The 24,605-nt window shown below is 42.6% G+C and overlaps 1 protein-coding gene across 3 annotated transcripts; it reads right to left on the bottom strand.

Moving 5' to 3' along the window:
- Positions 1-462: 462 nt before the first annotated feature.
- NOCT (nocturnin) lies at positions 463-24,605 on the bottom strand. 3 transcript variants are annotated; one of them, XM_030563905.1, is made up of 3 exons: positions 23,357-24,605; positions 4,274-4,543; positions 463-2,762 (listed from the first exon to the last, which is right to left on the bottom strand). In XM_030563905.1, exons 1-3 carry the CDS (start codon positions 23,727-23,729, stop codon positions 1,927-1,929), a joined length of 1,479 nt encoding a protein of 492 aa, XP_030419765.1. In that variant the 5' UTR covers positions 23,730-24,605; the 3' UTR covers positions 463-1,926. The 3 variants fall into 3 exon arrangements, with proteins under 3 accessions (XP_030419765.1, XP_030419766.1, XP_030419767.1); XM_030563906.1 differs by having other exon boundaries at positions 23,360-24,603; XM_030563907.1 differs by having other exon boundaries at positions 23,699-24,599.

A 24,605-nucleotide genomic window follows, 5' to 3' on the forward strand; every position in this document is an offset into this window, starting at 1 on the left:
CTCTGACAAACAGAGGCTAGGGACACCATTCCTTACCTAAGTAACTATATTTGCTTTTTCTAATCGATAGAATGCAAATACCAGCTGACATCTGGAAGGGGGGAAAAAAAGACAGTACTTTGCTCTAGTTCCATTGGCTCACTAATGTGGAATTAGGTATGTCAATTAGGGTCCCTAAAAGAAGGATATAGCCATAGCTTAGTGTAAGATTTCGATGCATTTTGCAGTACTACCAGAGAAGGTAGCTTGCCAGCAAAAACAAAGTCTTATTTCTCATAAGTTTTCTTTGTGGGTTCTGGCTGCCTTTTTGTCCCTGCCTCACCAAATGGAGTCTATAGTTCAATGGTGGCTGTAACTCTAACAAGGATTGGACATGTCACCACCCGCAGACAATTTCTGAAAAATATGTCTTTGAAAGTTGTGATACTCGGACACTTGAGCAAGAAGATATTACATTGATAATTATTTTAAAAAGACCATTTATTAATGTATCTGGAACACTTACAATTCAGAATGGGCCAGTAACGTTACTTGAAATGAAATACTGCTTTAGCTTGGAATTGCCCTATGGGTGGTTCCTCCCCCCCGAAAGTCAGCCCCATGGCTTCCTCACTCCAGCCACCATTCCCGCTCTTCCCACCCCTACTTTAACAAAAACTCTCACTGCTGTATTCACAACCCATAGCTTACAGGGCCTTCTTGGTGGAGAAACGCACTCCCCACTTACCAAGGCTGCAAGAGCTGCATATACTAATATTTTTCTCCCTCCTCTAGTTTAAATTCATTGCTCGAGTTCCACTTAGCCACAAAAAAAGAGAAACTCAAGACTGCCGCCAACCCTTTTTGTCCTATGTTTTATAATGGCAGAGGCAGAGCCATCAATCCCTCTTAATACCTTGTTTACCATTTTCTAAAAATGCCAGTGTTAAGTCTTCAAAATGCAATGCAACATACACAAAAAAAGGCAGGGGGAGTGGGGCTTAACATGAAGATCAGACCTTTATCAAAACAGTTAGTAAAACTATGACAAGACTAAATAAGACTATAAATTTAAACCATTCAGATGTGTATGGCATTAAACTGACAGGCAAAATATTCCTGGATTAAGTGTGTCCTTTGAAAGGCAGTACAGGGAAAATAGTAATAACAACTTTGTTTTTCTACAGGCCACATATGCATTGATGCAGGCACATTTTCTGCAAAGCTGAAGGTACTACTACATCATACACCGTGGTCAAGTCTCCTCTCTTAGGCACTCCTACGGAAGTAGGCTTTGCATCACATTACATGCTCTATGGAAGCTGCTATCAGTTCTTAAAACACAGATTAATTCTCCCATCTCAAATCATTTCAAGATTACTAGGGCCTTCCTAGATCTGCTTGTGTGTCTGAAATGCTTGTGTTTCCTACATTTAGGCTTAACACAACTTGGTCAATTGCATTGCTTACATGTCAACATAAAAATAAATAAAAACACTTATATAGTCAAGCCTCTTACCCTTCTATGTGCATCAAGGGGAAACATTAAAACTTGCCCTGACAGCATGCTAATTTTGTTTGTTTACATATACACTGAATTCTTATCTTGAGAACTAACGGCCTGAACATTCATTTCAGGATTGATTCTGATTAAACAAAGGAGTGAATAAAAGGAGAAAGAATGTAGTTTCCCCTCCAATTTTCAAATTAAGATGTGGCAAAGCACATGTTGAACAATACCATTCCAACTCAAAAATTGGCAGTCAACTCCTTCCTCCTTTAGAGGCTTCAAATTATAAAGTTTGAATGGCAAAGTTACTTTCAAGTACATGCTTGAAAATATATTAAGCCATCCATATACCCCATCCTTAAGTAAATCCAACCTCATCAAAAGTTTCCTTAAAAATGGTGAGTTAAGATACTGCAACACCATGGAGGTTAAACAAGTTATAAAAGCCTGTCAGGGTCTTGATTAAAGCTGAAGTCACACACCAAAGACAGATGGTCTGAAGGGTAATTGAAGGATGGCAGCCTGTTGGGTCCAATTTGTTCTTCAGTCAGCAAGCCAAGAGCAGAGTTTACATTTAAGGCATGCTGGGAATACCAGATATAATCCAGTGTGTGCCTGCACTCTCCAGAGGGCCGGATCTTCCATGTAGTGTAAGGAGGCTCTGATTGCCCATCTGCACTCAGCAGCTTGTAAGCACTATTCAGGTTGAGACTGGAGTTAGAGAATTCCTTGTAAACTTCTTCGCTGGGTTCTGCATTGAAGTCTCCACAGATTATTAGAGGGATCTCTGCTCCTTGAGTAATATTTTTTAGGTTCTGTAGAAGATCGCAGCCTTGTGCTGATCGAAATCTCTCCCAGCCAGTACGGGCTTTCAGATGAGTGACTGCAATGCAGAACAGCTTCCCAGTTTCAGTGCATCTCAGCGTCTGGGCTATGGCCACTTGGTTGGTTTTTAGCTTCATTGCAGTTAGACGGATATTAACACTGCTGATCAAAGTAAAGCGGTCCTTGAGAAAAAACAAGGCACACCCATCTGGCCCATTGTTATGTTCCACATCTAAACAAGGGGACCATGGCTTAGGGAAGAAAGTACACTGGTAGCCTAGCCGACTAAGGAGTGGCTGAAAGGTATCAAAAAAATGGTCCACTTCTTGCAAGCACAAAATGTCTGGTTGGTATGCAAGGATTTCCTCCAGAATGAGGCATTTCCTTTCTTCCCACTTGAGAGCTTCCATGGGGCACTGAACAAAGTTGTCCTTGCCTTCTCCAAGAGCTGGAATGAAAAATCCATCAGTACCTATCAATTGCCAAAGAAAATCATCCCCTTCCTGAGACTTTCATGGGCCTGTGAAAATAAGGGACTCCCTTGTAAACATACTCCAGCTATAGGTAAGTAGTATGCAAATTTCTACTCAAAATCTGGACCTAACCCCAAATGGATTTAAGGGTTAAGTTAATTTTAAGTGTGGTTTATAGGACATATTGTCTCCATTTTGTCAGCAGATTTTACCACCATGCTTTGTAGGATACATGTGTGCAAAAGTGGCATATACCTAAGCCCTGCATACCAGACTGGATTGGAACTGATGCTCCAAAATACCCAATTACAAGTACTTGTGGCCACAGTTTGCAGGAGTGACTACTGATTTTGGATGCCCAATCTGAGATGCCTCAAAGGGGTGTGATTTTCTGAAGTGTCTGGTAAGAAAAACAAAAACAACCTCTACACACTGAGGCCTTTGTAAAGAAGTGTGTCACACAGGGCACCCCAAAAATTACAAATTGCTTTAAACTAGATTAGCACATGTGGCTGCTACATCATCTTGAAAGATTTCTTGTTAAGTCTCTTCCATGCTATTGCGTTGACGCTATCATCTGGAAGATGTTACAGGGCAGAAAGGACTCTGGCTAAGAGAGCTATTTGACAACATTCTTAATCTCACTATGGTCTTTTCAAAAGTTAAAAAAAAATGCGCAGAGAGAAGGGGAGATGAGGCCACTGTTCCCAGTTCAACCCTCAGCACTAAGTGCACAATATGGAAAATACCACTATAAACACAATTATTCCAGTTAATTATTTCACTTCAAATGTGCTTTTCCAAGTAGCAATAACCAAGACAAATGAAAAAATTCCTGGAATTCTGAACCAAATTTAACTAGTTTTTTGGTGAATACATTGCCACAAGATGATCTGGATGTGTTATAATTCACCTTCAAAAGAAGTAGTACAGAGGGCAAGTCTACTTTTTGGAGGTCACTAAGGATCTAATAGTGGTGTGCATCTCAATGTAATAGGCGATGCCTTAGAGGGAGGAATAGCTCTGTGGTTTGAGGATTAGCCTGTTAAACTCAGGGTTATGAGTTCAATCCTTGAGGGGGTCATTTAGGGATCTGGGGCAAATTTCTGTCTGGGGATTGGTCCTGCTTTGAGCAGGGGGTTGGACTAGATGACCTCCTGAGGTCCCTTCCAACCCTGATATTCTATTATTCACATTAAGATGGGGAGAGAGAAGTAGCAACTTCAGTTTTATAAGTACAAGAAACAGAAATGTTTGTGTGACAGTTATGCAGGGAAGGTCACAGGAATTCAGACCCAAAAGCTTTCTATTTTTGCTATTCCTTCAGAATTAGACATGTCTCTACCCTAATCCTCCCAATTCTATATATTTGTACTCTATGCAAACACACTATATCTACATTAAAAAAAATACATATAATTCATTTTCAACAGTGTCTAGCTCCAAGGGGACTACCTCAAGTTGGAGATTTATACAAGGTTCATACCTTGTGCAAGAATGTTCCACTGCATGACCCTAATGGGATGATGGGAGCTGGTAAAATCTGCTCTCAGGTCTACAAAGTCTCTCTGGAGTCGGGGAGGGCGTTTTTGAAGAACAGCCTGGCATTCTTGAAGCAGATCTTTAGGATCTATGGGATCCAGCTGCTCCGAGTCTGACTGTTCCAAGTATTCCCGATGCTGGGCGGCAGCACTGCTGTTCAATGTCTTAGCAAGAGTGCTATATAGCCTGCTCGTACTGTTTCCCATGGAACACGCTGGAAAGAAAGAAGTGACAGTTCAGCATCAGGTATGATTAACTCCCCCTCCTTATTTTCAAATACAGGATTGATCTTTCATCTCCCAAGTCAGAGTAGGCTAGTGAACTGACAGTAGTATTGCAAAAAGTCCAGAAACTTTTGGCATTTGCCCCTCACTGTATGGGAATGTTCCAAAGGGCTGCACAAAAAGTGCATAATCAAAAAAGACAGCTAGGGTTCTCTCAAAGTTCTGTTTTCTTACATCTTCATAATACCTTAAGGGGAACTGACAAGGCTTTTTAAATTTTAAAAAATCCAGTGAATACTAAGGGCTAATAGTTAGATTTAAGTTACAAATAAATGCATTCATAAACAAGGAATCCCACAGCATTTTAAGTTTCCTGCATAAATTGTATTTTTTGTCCCTCATTGTGGATCTTTGTCACACACTTGCCCATATCTGGGTCTTGCCAGGTTGAGAGGTATATAATGAAAAGATCTGATGGTTCCTGGGACTATTTATTCTTAGACAGAAACCAAGAGACCAGCAGAAACTGGCTTCAAGATCCTTCCTCCCCATATTAGCACGATTCTCCAAAAACGTTTTGTTATGACAATTCTTTTCAGCTTTTTAACTGAATAGGACCAAATTAAATGATCTTCAACTTTTCCATCCATTTCCTTATATAGCTTTGTCTAAAGGATTTTATTCACACTGCATGGGCATGGTGTAAAAATCTGACAAATAGCGTTGACTCACTGTGCTGATGAGCTCCATCATAAACCAGCCACAGAAAAGTTGGGTGTGTGAACACACAACCCGATCATAGTTGTGCAAATTGCTGAGTGTTCTCCATACAGTAGCCTTAACCTCTGCATCAGTTCCACTGGGACTCCATCTTCTCCTGACTGATCGTGCTGGGGGCTCTGACTGTCTCCAGCACTCAGGACCCTGAGCTACTATCATCACCTGGGAACCCTGACCAGTTCAAGCCTCATGGAGTGAGTGAGATCCCCTTCTCTCTCTCTGTTTTCCTTTCTATCTTACGTATTAACCTTTAATAATGTATGTTATATTGGTTTAGCCCTCTTTGTGTAGTTATCACTATTATTCAATAAATAACTTTTATGGTTAAGTTGGTCGCTTCACCCTCTCTTGCTGAACTTTATTCTTTTATGTTTTTATCTTCTCCCATTCACTCTACAGCAACACTTCTTTTACCTAAGCTAAAGATCCCTGCAGCGCCCAAAATACTGTGGGGTTTGCTCATCAAGTAGGTTATGCTAGTGCAATTGTGATGTGAGAGTGGGGACAGGGAAGTGCTGAATCTGGGATTCATAAGGGTAACAGCTTGACAGTGCTGACTGACCCAGTCCGCTCAGACTTGCTCTGTTAATGTATGTGTGGGCGTGTTCATCTGGTTCTGGGGCTGGAGAAACCCAGCCCTAGGGAACCTAGGTCCTGCAGGATAGCTTCAATGGGAGGGAACTTGCAGCAGGGAGAAGCAGAGCTCCATATGAAAACACAAGTGACATAAGCAGTACATTGATAGAAGTACAGAACCCCTGCCCCCCCAAAGAGTAACCTGAATAAATGAGCATACCCCAAAGTAATGGGCAAATCTGGTAACAGTATCTAGGCAAACTGATCCACTTTTGGGGGAAAAAGTCACATTTTATCCCCCATCAGAACTTACCAGGGAGGAAAGAAAACGAGGAAGGCCCAGGAAGAATGGGCAGAAGACAGTGACAGAGGATACTGAATGTGTTGTCATCACCTAGGAAGAAGTACCGCTACTAGTGAGTGCCCATAATCAACGGAGGAGCTGGACTGCCCATTGTGACAGTGGCGCAAGAGGAACTAAGGTCTACGGTAATCTTAAATGTTACTTTTTTTTTTTTAAACAAGACTAATTTCCCAAGATGACCATGTTCCTTTAAATCCTAATGAGTATTTTAGTTTAATCTAATCCACATAGCTTTAGGTTTGCTCCTAGGGCCACGTGGAACCAAACCAAACATGTAGAGATCTTCACCCACTTTCTGTTCAGCTTGTTATAAAATCAGAATGTCATGATGATTTGCTTGACTAGAGTCCTAGTTACCATTCACTTATTACCTGTTAAACCTGCTAGAAAAGGCACTGAAAGTCAATTGTGCGTCTCTTCTGAAGAGTACATAAAAGTGGCACCTTCTTACCCACAAGATCTGCTCCTGGTATAATCACACTTGTTGCCTTTCATGACAAAAAAGTGTTAACTTTCTACTCATGTTAGCCTTGCAGACGCAGAACAGCTAAGAAGGTTCTGTTCTCTTCCGCACCAACAGAATGGTTTTGGTCATTTCAGATAGTTATATCCATGGCTTTAAAGGGCTTGCTATGGAATTGCCAGAGGTCACTAACAGCATAATTGTATCTGCAGAGCCTTTTAAGCCTTGATGATGTGCAAGAAGGAAAGAAATCATCTTGATTCTGAAAGCCCAGGATTAGTCTGCAGGGCTGACAACTAGAAACTCCCACTTCCCCCCCTTTTAACTTATAAACTGATCATATTTGATTTGGAAACCTAGAGAAACATGATGCAATCCCTTGCCCCTTCCATTCCCTCCCACCCAGTACCTTTGCAGAGTAGAAACTGTGTTAAGCTTACTGGACTGCAGTTTCCTGGATCCAGTGGTGCATAGGTGACTCATGGGAGAGAGACAAAGGGGAGGGCACCAGCTAAGGGGGTGTCACATGACCCCTCAAGTGACTCCTCCCTGCGCCCTGCCCCTGTGCTCTCCCCATCCCATGTTATCTGGGCAGGGGTGGGGTGGAGGACCTCTGTCCTCTGCGTCAGATACAGACTTCTGAACTTCAGGGCTTTCTGGAACCACAGCAGCGAAAGAAGCAGAACATGGGGCCACCGGCCTCCTCTGGCATGGCTGTATCACCCCTAGCCCTTCCATGCAGCTGCATCTCCTGTCTGAGGTCTGTACAGCTCCATGGAAGACAGGGGCAGTACAGTTGTGCCAGAGGAGTTGCTGGTGTGGGGCTGCCCAGCAGCCCTACATTCTGCTCCTGTGTCTTTCCGGGACAGTGTACCGACAATCAATATCTTAATGGTACAGCATACCATACTGTACTGCCCTACTTGCACCACTGCCTGGATCATTCCTCAGTACAACTTCCCCTTTTTGTTCTGTAAGAGTAGATATGATGTTTACCATTTTACGACTGTACCTTTCCTCTGTACTTTCTCTAGAATGACCACCAATTCTGGTGCTACTATTATTCTGTACTACAGTAGGTCCCACTGTACTAAGCACTGTATAAATATAGTACAGTACAGTCCCTGATCCAAAAAGCTTACTAGTTAAATAACTTTCTGCATTAGCATTCTAGTGTAAATTTTAAATCAGGTCTTGCCTATTTAAATAAGTTCCTATTGTCTAGGTGTTTTTTAAATCTATTCTTTCCCAACTGTGCCTTTCCTCTACTTATAGTATTATTATCTGGATAGTGAAATACCTTTCTGTAAAGGATTTCAGCCTTCTTCTCCTTGTAATCCATTGCTCCTCCTGATCAAGCAGCAAATTTATACTTTAATTATAAAAAAAGAAAAGTGGTCTGACCTTCTACACTGGAGGAAGCGGATGCTTCTCCCGCAACAGATTCTTTGCAGAACTGGCTCTCTCATTTTTTGTTTACCATGAAGACAAATAAGATTACACAGAATATTTTTAAAATTCTGATATTTACTAGTAGCTTAAAAGTAATATAGCAGGTGGGGTACTTAAAGCTTCTGGTAGAACTTAAAGCCCCATATAGCTGTTAAAATTAAACATCAAGTTTAAATACATTCAAAAATAACTGGTTATTTATACATCCTCTTCTTTCTCACAGAAATACATGGAGATGCTATCTTACAGCTGCCAGATACTTGGTTAACTATATAAAACATGTACTAGTTTATACATACATGGAAACTTCTAAACACTTCCAGTATTACCCAAGAGCAGCGCTTAACTAGTGCTGGGGCTTGCTAGGGCTCAGACCCAGCACCTCTAGGCTGGCAGTTTGTAGCCCTGGCCCTATGGGCTTTGCATGTCAGTTATGAAAGTAAGAAAATTGCTTGAGTCCTGGCACCTAATTGCTTGAGCCCTGGTCCCTCTTTCATTACAAATTAAGCACTGCCCAAGAGCTCAGCGTTTAAGCTTAGCACAGGTTTTGCAATACTCCAACACAATTCCAAAACAGTAAACAAAGAGAATAGTTATCTTGCATACACACCTGCTAAGCTGCAAGGATGTACCAGTGCCAATACAGCAAACAAAGTTAAATGGTGAAAGGTCCATAAATGTAAGTCCTAACATCACATGACCATTCTTTATTGAACAAACTAGTCAAGTAGGGACATCTAGTGGCCTTTGGCAGAATTGCTTCAAACAATCAAGACTAGCATGGAAAATATTTTTGGTTAAGTGGTTAACTTTTTGGTTAACTTTTATAGTTAAGCTAAACTAAATAGGCTATTACAGTGACCAATATGCTGAGTCAAGAAAAAGATTCTTAAATGAAATTTTTTCTTATGCTTGTTAGTCAACACATGGGCGTTATGAACTGCTTTAGAACCCAAAGATGAGCAACTTGAACATTCATCATGTTAGAAAGTATTCTGTATTATAACAGTGGCATAGGAGTGACTGCAACAGAGATTACAGTGAACACATGCTCATTATAACCTCAGAACATATATTCAGAACTCTTTTAGAAGTCTCCTTGGGCTGAAAGCTTTTCAGGTTTTGTCTTGACCCAAAGTGAGTATTTTTTGGAGAGTTTGAGAAAAATAATTCAAAAGAGGAATAGATTTAAGGAGCCAAAAGAGATTATTTTTCTGTTCAAACACAGGAAGTAGTTGAGATTAGACACTGTTCTTGTGTCTAGTAAGAGAACTAGAATGTATACAGATTGTGTCTAGGATAATAAATTAAAATCTTACCAGTGAACAAGTCTAACACCACAACTACATCATATGCAGCATGGTACTGCAATATCTTTAAATTCCAAGTAATGTTTTTCTAGAGGCCTATCAAAATATTTTGGCTGATGTTTATTCAGCATTTTAGATTTGTAAACTATCCAGATCACAGCTGATAGCCTATCAGCTGTAAAAAAAAGCCAGTAAGCCAAGTTACAGTGCTGTATTACAGGAATCCTGGTCTCTCTTTGTCCCCTATTTATTTAAATTAGGGGAATTCCCCTAAGTCCTCTGCATCTTAATAATGCTTGTAATCAGGGAACAGTAATGCTCTCCCAGAAGCAGCTGTTGGTAGCTAGCAAGTTCCCAAGTTTCTCTGTTTGTTATTTCTACGGTGCCATACGGGCATCTGCCATTTAGACAAGTACAGGGTCCTTGCCTTGAAGAGCTCACAATTTAGATTAACTGAGTTAAAGCATGTCAGTTGCTCTCCATATCTTCAGTAATTAACAGGACAGTATAAAGTTTTTGAACTGCCCTTTTGATGAAGTTCACCATATCACAAAACACCTACAGGGAGAGAAGAGTCACAATTAAGTTTGTAGTTTAGTCATGGGCTGGTTAACACGGAGGTGACATTCTTAGTGTGATGCTGCAGTCAGGAACACCGTCTTTGCAAGTATTCTTCCCATGCCTGCCCTACAGCAGAGATAGCGTACTCTCAACATGGTGGGAGTGGTAGAACTTGTCTAGGAATCTGGGTGCAAGTCCAAGTTTGCACATGGCATCTAGTGATACCAGCAGAAGACATGATTTCCTAAGAATGCCATCAGAGAGCAGTTCATAGATTTCATATTAACAACATGATTACAAGTGTGCTTGAAAGATCACTGTTGAAATCTCCAGATAATCTATGTAGATACGTAGGAGCGCTTCTTGAGCCATGTCCATTGGTTTCTGGGCAAAGAGACTGGTGCTCTGCTGCACCCCCTCCTAACCTTGAGAAGAAATAGGGTTCGAGACAGCCCTCACCTCATTCACTGCACAGATTTTATGGAACACAGGGAGGCAAAAGGCTCTCTCTGCAGGAGCTCAGCCTCATTCACTGCATATCTTGTATCTATAAATGGCTTTTCTGGACAGCACAAATTAGTAGATGCTAAACTTGTATCTAAAGTTCTAGTAGATCATATAATGTTTCTGACTGAGAAACAGTGTGGTCAATTAATCAGATAGAATACTGCATATTTAACTACCCTTGCTTGAGACAACAACAGGGCTTGAACCCTGGACCTTCAGCATAAAGTCAAGCACATACTTAAAGTACTTTCCATCCATTAGCTGGAAGCAGCAACAGTCTAACCAGCCTCTTAAAAGGACCAACCACTATAGGGGACAAAGACACACACACTTAGCATGTGTAACACATGTACCAAGGCCTTATTTTGACTAGGAAAAAGGCATGTTCTTAACTCATGTTAGCTAGCACATGACGACAAAGCAGTTTGTAGTTCAACGGAAGTTAGCAGATAAAGGTAAATCCTAGGCTCCCCCACAGCATGTTGAGGTAAAGACTACAGGGGAGCCTATGACTTACCTTGACCTGCTAACTTCCATCGAACTACAAACAACTTTGTCTGCACTGGAATTTCAACCCATATTAGTTACCATGTATTAGTGAGGAGTTAAAAATGGACCTTATTCCTAGTGAAAATGCACCCTGAGGGAGAGAAGTTGGCATTTATTGACTTAACTACTTATCTGTGCAAACTTATATGGTCTCAACATAGTTCCTGATGTACTTTGATCATGTGTTTCAAGACAGCCTTTTAAATTGCAGTGTAATGTTTTTGCCTTTGAACTGCCTGACTGTTTGAAGGTTTCAGAGTGGTAGCTGTGTTAGTCTGTATCAGCAAAAAGAACGAGGAGTACTTGTGACATCTTAGAGACTAACAAATTTATTTGGGGATAAGCTTTCGTGGGCTAAAACCCATTTCATCAGATGCATGCAGTTGAAAATACAGAAGGAAGATATATATACATGAACATGAAAAAATGGGTGTTGCCATACCAACTCTAATGAGACTAATCAATTAAGGTGGGCTAATTAATTAATTAATTTGCAAACTGAACACCATTAAATTAGACTTGAATAAAGACTGGGAGTGAATGGGTCATTACACAAAGTAAAAACTACTTCCCCATGCTAATTTTTTCCCCTACTGTTACTCACACCTTCTTGGCAACTGTTTGAAATGGGCCATCCTGATTATCACTACAAAAGTTTTTCTCCTGCTAATAGCCCAATGGTTTTGATGGTTTGAAGAGTTTCTTGGGGGAAGCCCAGACAGAGCCCATACAACAGAGACAAAAAGAAAGCAGAGGAAAAGGGTAGAAAGAGAGACATTCTGGTTAATTGTTAAAGCATTTAATGGGACTGTTCTGTGAATTTTGGAAAATAATTCCTGGCCTAGAGAAATTTGAGAGCCATAATTTTACATATCGATCATTATCTTGACATCTACCCTGATATGTTCTCCCCAGTGATGCAATGCACAGACCATAACTTAGATTTTCCTCAGAACTTTGTTTCGTACATAACACACTGTCCACAATATCAGACCATAAGTAAAATGTCCCTGAAGCACTTTGGAAAATTCTACCCCTAAACTGAACATGATGGACAATGTGTCATATAAAAGACAAAGGTTTGAGGACAATCTAAGTGGTTAAATTGGCACTGCTAAGCTATTAGACTCCTAAATCACTCAGGCCTTTTTGAAAATTTTAAACCTAGGTGCTGGACTTTATTTTAAAGTCTGTTGTTCAGCCCACCAATCTAGTTCGGTCTGATTAAGCAGGTTGTTCAACAGCACTTATGGTAAATGAGCAGTGATTTGAATAGTTTCTTCCTTCTATTCCACTTGTTCATACATAGTAAGCAAAAGTCATTCCCATAAAGTAAGAAGCTGAGTTTAATTACTAGAACACCTCTTGGGCTGTAAATTGTCACAGACAGCTAGTTATGCAAGAAGTTTACACAAGTTATTATGGATAATTTAGAGATAAGAAACAGATGTTTCTATTTGGAGTGAAACATGTTTAACTAAAGCAAATGTTTCTTTAAACTGAGAACACTAATTCACAAGCTTTGTTTCCACTATAGACCCACAGCTCTCTCTGTCTCCTGTTCCCACAAGGAACTGGCTGCAGTTTCAGGAATCCTTTCCACCCACATCAAGTCTGTGCCTGCCTGCCTCAGAAATGACAAATCTGGGAAAAATTATTCAGAACACCAATCACATTGCTGCTGCTTTCCGTGCAAGAGTATGTGAGGAGATCGCAGCTGAAGTCACCTAAGCCATAAATTGAAGACAACACCTTGAAAGATTTAGTGTCCATATAACCCACACATCTCCTAAGTGTGATGTTCTGTCCCCTCTAGTGACACTGAGACCACTTAGAGATTAATGAGGCTGATAGCTTTAGCTAAAAGCCATGTGACTTATGCAGTAAAAGCTCATGCATTTAGTTTCAAAGGTCCCAGGTTCGATCCTGCCCACCAGTGACCAGGGTCTGTCAGCATTACAAGTGGGGGCTTGTGCAGGATATCAACTGGGAAGCCTTTGAAGCTTAGGGCATGCTTCCTTTTTCTTCTAGTTTTTAATCAAAGTTTTCTCTTTTGTTTATTAGAGGGCTCCCTTTTAATAGATCTCACCTCAAAAATGAGGGTGGCATAAGAGATGCTCTTTTTTCTACCACTACAATTAATCCCTTTTATTAAGGGTGAATTTAATAAGAATCCATGCCAACAACCAGAAAAAAATTGATCTTATACATAAGAGTCCAATTCAGTATCTTTATCTCAACCTGGGACCTCTGGAGCTTAGTATATGAGCCTCTACTGCATGAGCTAAAAGCCACATGGCTCTTAGCTAAGGCTATAGCAGACTCATTAATCTCTAAGTGGTCTCGGTGCCACTAGCAGGGACAGAACAGCACACCCAGGAGGTGTATGGGTTACATACATCATGCAACTCATCCCACATTCAGCAACCCATGTAAATTAGGATAACTGAAGCCAATAGAGTTACACTAGCATAAGAGAAACAATCAGGACCCAGGTCTTCAGGAAGAAAATAATTATAGTGCTCTCCAGCTATGCAATATAGTGCATTTCAGAACAGGCATAATACAAATTCTGCTCCTATCAGGTGAAATGAAGCACAATTTCAGTAGCAGATCTAGAAGGAAAAGGATAGCTATCCCTGATAATCTGAGTTTTCAAAAGGAGATCAGCTTTTCCTGTAAAAACTCTGGTTGCTAGAAATGGGCTCTTGTTTCTTCTAACAAGAGCATGGCTTCACTGAAGTCAGGTTATTTGGCCTCTCCCAGACTTAAATTGAACCAACTGCTGCTCTGTGAATTACAAAGTATGAGGAGCTATGTATTGGCCACTTATTTACATCAGGAAACAGTTAACTGCTCTGAAGTTCCACAGCCCTTGGATGTACAATACCAAATTTATTCTTCAGCTTCCATGGCGGACTGATTTAAGTCAAAGTGATTTAATCACGAATTTAAATCAGCAAGTAGGAAACCTTATTTACATAATAGACTTTAATCATAGCTTGCATTAGTATTTTTATTTTTCTGAAGAAAGGCTGATTCTCCATGGTTGGTAACCATTAAAACATGCTGATTTGCAACTAATGTAGCCTTTGAACTAAATTTGGTGCCCTTCTCGCAATCCAAGATATAATTATTTAAATGTGTTAAGATATAGTGTATATCTATTTATTCAGATTCTCAATTTTTATATTGGAAAATAGTGAATGATGCACTTCTTATTTATTAGATTATTTTCTTACTTCCGATTTGTCTCAAGCTCTGCAGGGATGGAAATTCAAATTCAATTTAAATGCTTAAAACAGCATTTTATGTTTTTCTTATTAAAGAAAGTATCAGAGGGGTAGCCGTGTTAGTCTGGATCTGTAAAAGCAGCAAAGAATCCTGTGGCACCTTATAGACTGTCTGTTAGTCTATAAGGTGTCACAGAACTCTTTGCTGCTTTTATTAAAGAAAACTACTTTAAATGTGCTGGATACACAAGAAAAACATTTATTGAAACATGTTTTGCATTTAAAAATAACTGATTTACTAAACAAAGGAAGTAGGACCTGCAGTTAGTGAACTGAACTGGTTATTTCTATTCACCATGTCCTTCAAAATTTTAGAATTAGTAGATCTCATCTTCTCACACCCAGGCCTGGTCCACACTATGCGTTTATACCAAATTTAGCAGCATTAAACTGATTTAACCCTGCACCCGTCCACACAACGAAGCCCTTTATATCGATATAAAGGGCTCTTAAAACCGATTTCTGTACTCCTCCCTGACGAGGAGAGTAGCGCTGAAATTGGTATTGCCATTTCGGATTAGGGTTAGTGTGGCTGCAATTCGACGGTATTAGCCTCCAGGCGGTATCCCACAGTGCACCATTGTGACCGCTCTGGAAAGCCATCTGAACTCGGATGCACTGGCCAGGTAGACAGGAAAAGCCCCACGAACTTTTGAATTTCATTTCCTGTTTTGGCCAGCGTGGAGAGCTCACCAGCACAGGTGACCACGCAGACCTCATCAGCACAGGTAACAATGCGGTCTCCTGAGAATCGAAAAAGAGCTCCAGCATGGACTGCATGGGAGGTACTGGATCTGATTGCTGTATGGGGAGAGGATTCCATGCTAACAGAACTCCATTCCAAAAGACAAAATGAAAAAACATTTGAAAAAATTTCCAAGGCCATGATGCAGAGAGGCCACACCAGGGACTCAGTACAGTGCCGTGTGAAAGTTAAGGAGCTCAGACAAGCCTACCAGAAAACCAAAGAAGCAAACGGAAGGTCTGGGGCAGGGCCGAAAACATGCCACTTCTATGCTGAGCTGCACGCAATTTTAGGGAGGTCCGTCACCACTACCCCACCCCTGTCTGTGGATTCCGAGGTAGGGGTGGTAATCTCAGCCATGCCTGAGGATTCTGCGGATGGGGAAGATGAGGAGGAGGAAGAGGAGGATTGCAGAGAGCACACAGCACTCCGTTCTCCCCAACGGCTAGGAGCTTTTTCTCACCCTGATGGAATTACCCTCCCAGCCCTCCCAAGCCACTAGCCCAGAGAATGAAGCCATGGAAGGGACCTCTGGTGAGTGTACCTTTGTAAATATAAAACATGGTTTAAAAGCACGCGTTTTTTAATGATTAATTTGCCCTGAGGACTTGGGATGCATTCGCGGCCAGTAAAGTTACTGGAAAAGTCTGTTAACATGTCTGGGGATGGAGTGGAAATCCTCCAGGGACATCTCCATGAAGCTCTCCTGGAGGTACTCCAAAAGCCTTTGCAGAAGGTTTCTGGGCAGGGCAGCCTTATTCCGTCCTCCATGGTAGGACACTTGACCACGCCATGCATGTAGCAAGTAATCTGGTATCATTGCATGATAAACCCTAGCTGCGTATGGTCCCGGTGTTTGCTGGCATTCAAGCAACATCCGTTCTTTATCTCACCGTGTTATCCTCAGCAGAGTGATATCTTTCATGGTTGAAATTCAGGAATTTAATTAAGGGGACAGAGATGGTTGGGCTGTTTGCCTGCGGCTTAAAAGAAATCCTTCCCTGCATTTAGCCAAGCGGGGGGGTGGGGGGAGAAAGGGGCGCTGATTGGCACTGAGCTTTTTTGCATTTGGCTAGCTGAGATCTTCCCTGCTACCAGCCACGCGGTGGGCGGGAGAGTGGCTAGCAGCGATCTTCCATGATACCAGTCACGTGGTGGGGGGAGAGGTAAAGCGATCATCCCAGAGAATTGGATGGGGGCAGTTCTGGTGCTGCACGTTAACAGGAAAGAAGCAGCACATTAACAGGCTTTGCTTGCTATTTGGTAAAGGAGGGCGCTGGATATATGAAGGCTGCAGAAGCCATAAGACAATGGCTTATCATGGCCGCATGCAAGCTGAATCCTGATACCCAGACCTGCGTCTGTGATCTCTAACACCAAAGCCGCAGGCACTCAATAATAAGATGCAAAATGCGACCTTGTAGAGAGATCACATGTGCTATGTAAGGTGAATAGTGTTGTTCACCGTGAAAGGGTATAACCATTGTTCTGTAAAATGTATCTTTTTAAATACTTCTCTCCCTTTTTTCCCTCCCTCATGCAGATGCAAATTTTTCATGTCTCCCTCCTCCATCCCGAAGGCTATCTCAGATAAGGCGGCGGAAAAAAAAGATGCGAGACAAAATGTTCTCAGAAAACATGGAAGTGACCCGCAATGAAAAAGCTCATCTGAATGAGTGGAAGGACGTGGTATCAAAGTACAGGAAAGATGCCAGTGAACGTGAGGATAGGAGGGATGAACGTGAGGGGAGGAGGGACACTTGAGATGAGACGTGGCAACAGGAAGATCTGATGTGTCGGGATGCAACTCTGGGATGCTGCATGATCAAACGGACGTGCTCCGGTGTCTGGTGGAGCTTCAGGAACGGCAGCAGGATCACAGAGTGCCGCTGCAGCCTCTGTATAACCATCTTCCCCCCTCACCATGTTCCTTAGCCTCCTCACCCACCAGACGACTAAGAATGCGTGAGGGGAGGGTCCGTGCACCTGCCCATTCCACCCCAATGGACAGCCCAACCAAAAGGCTGTCATTATTTTGAAATTTTTTTAGTGGCCTTTTCCTTCCCTCCTATCCTCTTCCCAAGCCCCACTCGGGCTACCTTGTCAGTTCTCGCCCTCTTTTTACAATTAATTAATAAAGAATATATGGTTTTTATATGACAGTGATTTTATTTCCTTAGGAAGAAAGCGGTAATCGAAGGGGGAGGGTGGGTGGCTTACAGGAAATGAGTCAATCAAGAGGGAGGGGGGTTTCATCAAGGAGAAACAAACACAACAGTCACACCATACCCTGGCCCGTGATGAAACTGGTTTTCAAAGCTTCTCTGATGCGCACCGCTTGCTGGTGTGCTCTTCTAATCGGCCTGGTGTCTGGCTGCGCGTGATCAGCGGCCAGGTGATTTGCCTCAACCTTCCACCCTGCCATAAAAAGTCTCCCCCTTACTCTCACAGAGACTGTGGCGCACACCATAAGCAGCAATAACAATGGGGACATTGGTTTGGCTGAGGTCAGAGCGAGTCAGTAATGTGCGCCAGCGCGCCTTTAAACGGCCAAATGCACATTCTACCACCATTCTGCACTTGCTCAGCCTGTAGTTGAACTCCTGACTACTGTCCAGGCTGCCTGTGTATGGCTTCATGAGCTATGGCATCAAGCGGTAGGCTGGGTCCCCCAGGATAACTACAGACATTTCAACATCCCCAACTGTTAATTTCTGGTCTAGGAAGTAATTCCCTTGCTGCAGCCATTTAAACAGAGTAGTGTTCCTGAAGACGCAAGCGTCATGAACCCTTCCCGGCCATCCCACATCAATGTCGGTGAAACATCCCTTGTGATCCACCAGTGCTTCAGCACCATGGAAAAGTACCCCTTGCGGTTTATGTACTGGTTGCCCTAGTGCTCCGGTGCCAAGATAGGGATATGGGTTCCATCTATCACTCCACCACAGTTAGGGAATCCCATTGCAGCAAAGCCATCCACTATGACTTGCACATTTCCCAGAGTCACAACCTTTCGTAGCAGCAGCTCAATGATTGCTTTGGCTACTTGCATCACAGCAGCCCCCACAGTAGATTTGCCCACTCCAAATTGATTCCCTACTGACCGGTAGCTGTCTGGCGTTGCAAGCTTCTAGAGGGCTATCGCCACTCGCTTCTCAACTGTGAGGGCTGCTCTCATCTTGGTATTCTGGCATTTCAGGGCAGGGGAACGCAAGTCACAAAGTTCCATGAAAGTGCCCTGACACACGCGAAGGTTTTGCAGCCACTGGGAATTGTCCCACACCTGCAACACTATGTGGTCCCACCAGTCTGTGCTTGTTTCCTGGGCCCAAAATCGGTGTTCAATGGCTAGAACCTGCCCCATTACCAGCAGGATCTCCAAAGCGCAGGGGCCCACGGTTTGAGAGAATTCTGTGTCCATGTCCTCATCACTCTCTTCCCCGCGCTGCCGTAGATGCCTCCTCCTCGACTGGTTTTGCAGGTCCTGGTTCAGCATTGACTGCATGAAAATGCGTGAGGTGTTTACAACGTCCATGATTGCTGTCTTGAGCTAAGCAGGGTCCATGCTTTCCGTGCTATGGCGTCTGCAGTTCACCCAGGGAAAAAGGCACGAAATGATTGTCTGCTACTTGCACAGAGGGAGGGGTGAAGCTGTACCCAGAACCACCCGCGACAATGTTTTTTGCCCCATCAGGCACTGGCATCTCAACCCAGAATTCCAATGGGCAGGGGAGACTGTGGGAACTATGGGATAGCTACCCACAGTGCAACGCTCCAGAAATCGACACAAGCCTCGGTACATGGATGGACACTGTCGAATTAATGCGCTTAGTGTGGCCGCGTGCACTCGACTTTATACAATGTTTTAAAAAAACAGTTTCTGTAAAATCGGAATAATCTCATAGTGCAGACATACCCCGTTTTATTCTTACAGTTTATTCTTAAAGCTTTCCTGTTTTTTCACAGTGGTTTCTTACTTTTGAATCAACTGATTACAGAACTGAACTATTTAAATTGAAATGAAGAAAATCTTCTCTCTGCATCTGCAGAAGAAGCTACTGCTGACAAAAGCTGAGATACTACTTCAACAAACTCTAGCTCCAGATGCTTAGTCAGTTCCAGTACTTCTGCTAGTTCAGTGCTTTGACTCTCTTTAAACTACTGGCAGCAAATATATACTACTTAATTTTTTTTGTATTTAAAGATTACTAGATTATAAGTAGTTGAGGCATTAGCATAAACTGTCAATTTCAAATTTAATTTGGAATAGGTTTATTTAAAAAAAATAAACTTGTATTTAATTTAAAATAAAAATATATTTTTTAATTAAAAAAAAACAAACATTGATTTTTATCCACCCTATCAGCTTCCAGTGCTGACCCTCTTGAATGGCCATATCCTAGTGAGAGTCAAGACTTGACGTGTCTATTTTGGCAGAACTCCTTGGGCGTTTCTTCTGGGTAAGAAATGAAAAAGTATTTGGCTCCACCAATGCACTCTTCTACACTCCTGTGGCATTTTAAAAACAAGATTTGTATTTTCAAACTAAGACACTTAGGAGAAGGATAAAAAATGAAAAGGTTTCAGAGTGGTAGCCATATTAGCCTGTATCAGCCAAAAAAACAAGAAGCACTTGCGGCACCTTAGAGGCTAACAAATGCCCAAATAAATGTGTTAGTCTCTAAGGTGCCACAAGTACTCCTTGTTCTTTTTAAAGAATGACAAGTTACTTCTGCATACAATCGACTGCCCAGATCTACACTGCAATTATAAAGGAGCAGCCTACTTTTTTTTTTTTAAAGTTCTTGCTCAAGTACTTCTGGTTTCTGAAGGAAAAATAAGCATCTAAAGTAAATCTTAAACCCCCAGATGCGTTTCACTCTGAAGATCAGAGATCTGTAACAGTACAACATGAGAAGTTATTGGTAGGAAATGTGATTGGCCTAAAATCTCCCACCTCTCATAATTTGAGATATGTAACCCATGCTTTCAAGGGAGATTGAGAAACTCTGCTCTGTTTCAGAACCTGAGCCTTCCTTTAATTCAGGGGGATTGGGGTAACCTCACAAAACCAGAAAGTCACACATTCCATTTTGGTTTTTGTTAATCTAAAACATAATCTAAGTAAATTAGGTCCTATTCCTGCAACTGGCTTTCCAATGGAGAGCCAACTGCAGGATCCAGGCATTAGTTATCAGAGGCCTGAAGAAGCCTGTAAGTCACTCTCACTAATAACATATCTTTAAAAGCCTCATAACTTGAAGTATCAGAGAGGTAGCCATGTTACTCTGGATCTGTAAAAAGCTACAAAGAGTCCTGTGGCACCTTACAGACTAACAGAAGTATTGGCGCATAAGCTTTTGTGGGTGAATACCCACTTTGTCAGACGCATACCTTGAAGTATTTCTGTCATTATACATTGGAAACCACATGTCAAACACTGTACCTTCAGGGCTCAAAAATGGGCTGTAGTTGGAGATACAGTCTCAGGCACTACATTTCCTATTGTTACATATAGACAACTGCCCTGCCCTCTGCATTAGTGAGATGTCTTTGCTAGTGTATTATTTTTAAAACACTAATAGAGCACACTATTTATTTCTAGTACTTTTTTTTTTATCCTTTCTAGCCAACATATTTATTGAGTCCTTGTTTTCTGGAATTTAAAGCTTTGTCATAAAAATCCATTCCAGGATGAAATTTTGCACACGTCAGCCTATGATCCACTCAACTCTGTACCCCGAATCCAAGCTAATTCAAAATATTATTAATTTAACAGGGAAAAAAATCTGGATATTTAGGTTTTTAAGTGTTATTGTCCATAGATCTATAGAACAACTTCAGGGCTCAGCAAAGGTAGTAATATACGCCAAGTGGTGGCAATAGCAAAGATTAAGACTCAGTCCTTCAGCTTACTCTACGACTGGGGTGCCATTCAGGTGCAGTGGTCCACCTGCATGGAACCAGTTGTATAACTGAGGCACAAGTGACACTGATACAACTCCCAGTGAAGTCAGTGGAAAGACTCAGACTTAATCAGGAGTTGGATCAGTCCCTAAAGCAAAATAGTCAGCATACTATAAAATTGATGAATTTAACTATTTACAACCCGCAGCCTGATCAGCATACAACTGAAGCCCATATATCATCCTGAGGGTCGGAACTAGGGAGGACACCTGCTGTGGGCACAGAGCTGGCAGGGGTGGGGTGCAAAAATGGGGTAGTGCAGGATCAGTCCCTGGCAGGATCGGGCCCAGAAGCATTGGCAAGAGGCTAGGATGCTCATCACCTCCATATCCCACAGGACTGCGGGTTCAGTGACCCCGGCTGGAGTAGACTCCCAAGCACTAGGACCTCAGCGGCAGGCAGGGAGGATGTGCTGCATGGCTGAGCTATATGCAGCCAAGACAGAAGACCAATGAGCATGAGGATGGGGGTACAGGGGCATGAGGAGAGGGTGCAGCCGGTGCATGTGGAACAGATTCTAGGTGGGGACTGGTGGCTGGGGGGCAAGGGGATAGTTGCTGGCTTTGGGACCTAGATGCTGGAGGGGGCATTCCCGGGGGGCGAGGTGTTCTGCCCTGGACAGGGCACCCAATCTCTGCAGGGCAGGCATGTGTGACAGCCCAGTGTTGGGGGGGGGGCACTGGAAGCTGGGGGAACAGTCCCAGGGGAGTTGGACAATAGGTGGTATTCCCTAACTGGGAGGGGGCAGTCTGGGGACAGTCCTGGGCTGGGTGCCTGGGGGGCAGTGCTCCCCATCTTTGCAGGCAGGCTATGCAGCCATGCTCTCCAGTCTTAGTTAATGTTTTGACTTATTTTGCTAATTTAAAATGCTCTTGTTAGACATTTGCCAGTGTTGAAATTAAAGGTACTACATCGATTTGAATTATATTGCTGTCACATAATAAATACTAAACCTTGTATTTTTTTTTTTGCAGATGTAGAGGTTGTGTGCATGCATATACATATATAGTGTGGATGCAGCCCACATTGGTGAATAGGTTGAGAACCTCTGATTTACAGTCTGAATGTCAGTCCTATAATTTGTTTAAGGATTAACTTTATACCTCTGCAGCACAGCTATATTAGGACTGTTAGAAATGGGCCATCCTGATGTATACTACAAAAGTTTTTTTTCTCCTGCTAATAATATTTCACCTTAATTGATTACTCTTGTTATAGTTATTATGGCAACACCCATTTTTTCATGTCCTCTATGTATGTGTATTTATATATCATCCAACTGTATTTTCCACTGCATGCATCCGATGAAGTGGGTTTTAGCCCACGAAAGCTTACGCTCAAATAAATTTGTTAGTCTCTAAGGTGCCACAAGTACTCCTCTTTCTTTTTAAATTACACCAGCACACTTATTAGTCTAAACAAAGCCTAATATTGCATGTAGAAACAAGTTTTGGTTTTGCTTTTTAAGGGAAGTTGACTGCAAAAAGCTAGATCAAACTATGCAAGGTCTTATGTGCATATTCATTCAAGTGAGCAAATTCAGGCTGAAATGCCCTAGCTCTGATCTTCTCTTTTACCACTTGTATACAAGAATGATCAAGTTTGAGAACAGACCATTTATGTTCTTAACCATACAGTGACAATACCAAGGCATGAAGTGGGTGATGATGTACCAAGAAGTTTTAACTCTACATATCTTGAGTTTTATAAGTGTGATTCGAATCTTAAAGAAAAGCACTGGCCTGAAATTTAAAGTTGCAAGAAGTAAGGTTCTAGAGAGACCAAGAAACATAAGTCTCTGTGGATCTTTTTAAAATTCCTCTTTTAAACATATAACAGTCTGGGAGGATTTATAAATTCCCCTACAGTGTTTTCAACTAAAAATCATATTAGCACCTGGCTAGAACACAGAGAGCCATAAAGTGAAACTAGCTAAAAAACTAAGAATATATTATTTTAATCAACGTGGCAAAACTGCATAAAATAAAAATCAGTGATCAGTGTGAAAAGTAAATTTGATTTAAAAAACACAATCTATGGCTTTCTTGGAATATATTTTTATCTTTCGGAGAAAGCTTAGGTTTTTGTTTAAATCCACACCGTATTTCTTTAAAACCAGCCTACACTGGGTTTATGGTGAGAAAAATTATTAGTTCCCTGTGACCGGGATTAGAACGTTCTAATGCCCACATTCCTTCCACGGAAGCTTCAGACCCCGAACATTCTAAACACTCACCTTCTCGGGAACTCGCAACACCTGGACCTACAGCTGCAGAGCACTGGCCGGCCGATGCCCCTTGGTGACAGCAACCACAGCGAGGCGAGGCAGAGGAGGAAGAGCCAAGGAGGGCAGGCGGGGAAAGGGCTCTCTTCACTGGAACAGGAGATCGGAGCAGCAGTAGGGACGACGAGGAGGTGGTGGTGCAAGGGGCACAGCAGAGAGTGGACAGGGCCGAACACAAGGACCTAGCAGGGTTCTGATACATAATCCCGCTGCCCCCCAAAAAAGCTAGACGAGGGCACCAAAAAGCTGCTGAGTGTGGAAGGCTTGACGGACCGGAGTGCGGGGTTAGCTCACCTGCTGCTGCCGCGGGCTCTTCCTCTAGCATTAGCTGCCTGGCCAGATGTTAGTGGGAAGCCACAGACGTACACATGGGGGAGAAGCGGCCAGTGCTGCTCAGACACACCAGGAACAAAGGCCGCCCCTCAGCTACGCAGCAGCTTCTCCGTAGCTAGTTCCTGTTACTACCCACGCCTCCAGCTCCCAACGCGGGGGGACTCAAAGGAAACATCCGGCAGCTACCAGCGCTGAGCGCAGGGGAGGGGAGCGCCCACGCAGACTCCGCTCCGCTGAAGCAAGCCTGGACTAGACGGGCTGGGACTCCTCTCGTGTGGCCCGGTGTTACTGGGCTGCAGGCGGCCTTTCGCTGGACACGAGGGGGTTGGTGAGCCTGCCTGGAGCCGGGCCATTTACAATCTACCCCTCTGCCGTTTGATGACATGGGCTTGCCCGCAAGAGTTCCCCGAAACCAAGCTCTGCAGTTGACATCACACAAAAAGAGAAAGCGGATGGCCCGGCGGGGTATGACTGGGTGGGAGGGTTGTAGGGGAAAGGTGGGAGCATAGCCAGTGACGGGGGCGCTACAGCAGACTAGATGGAAAGGAAGAGTAATGCTGTGTCACGCTGGAAATCAGCGGACTTTGAAAAGCAAACTGTTCCAAATGTTCTGTTAAAACAAAACCCTCTCTCCTGTGTTTGCCTTTGCCCTAACTTGGATCCCTTCCCGTATTGGTCCGTATCCTATAGTGCTAGCCTCTAAGTTTGCCAGATCTTTGCATTTAGGTCCCTTTTCACTAGAGCTACTTTGTGGATAATTTAAGCACTATATACAGATATACAGACACTCTTTTCTCTCCCTATGTATTATATATATTTTTTGTAACAGCTTTAATAATTTTAAGGACTTTGGTAATTCACATTTGGA

This window comes from Gopherus evgoodei, chromosome 5 (assembly GCF_007399415.2).
Source record: "Gopherus evgoodei ecotype Sinaloan lineage chromosome 5, rGopEvg1_v1.p, whole genome shotgun sequence".
In the NCBI taxonomy this organism is placed as follows: Eukaryota; Metazoa; Chordata; order Testudines; family Testudinidae; genus Gopherus; species Gopherus evgoodei.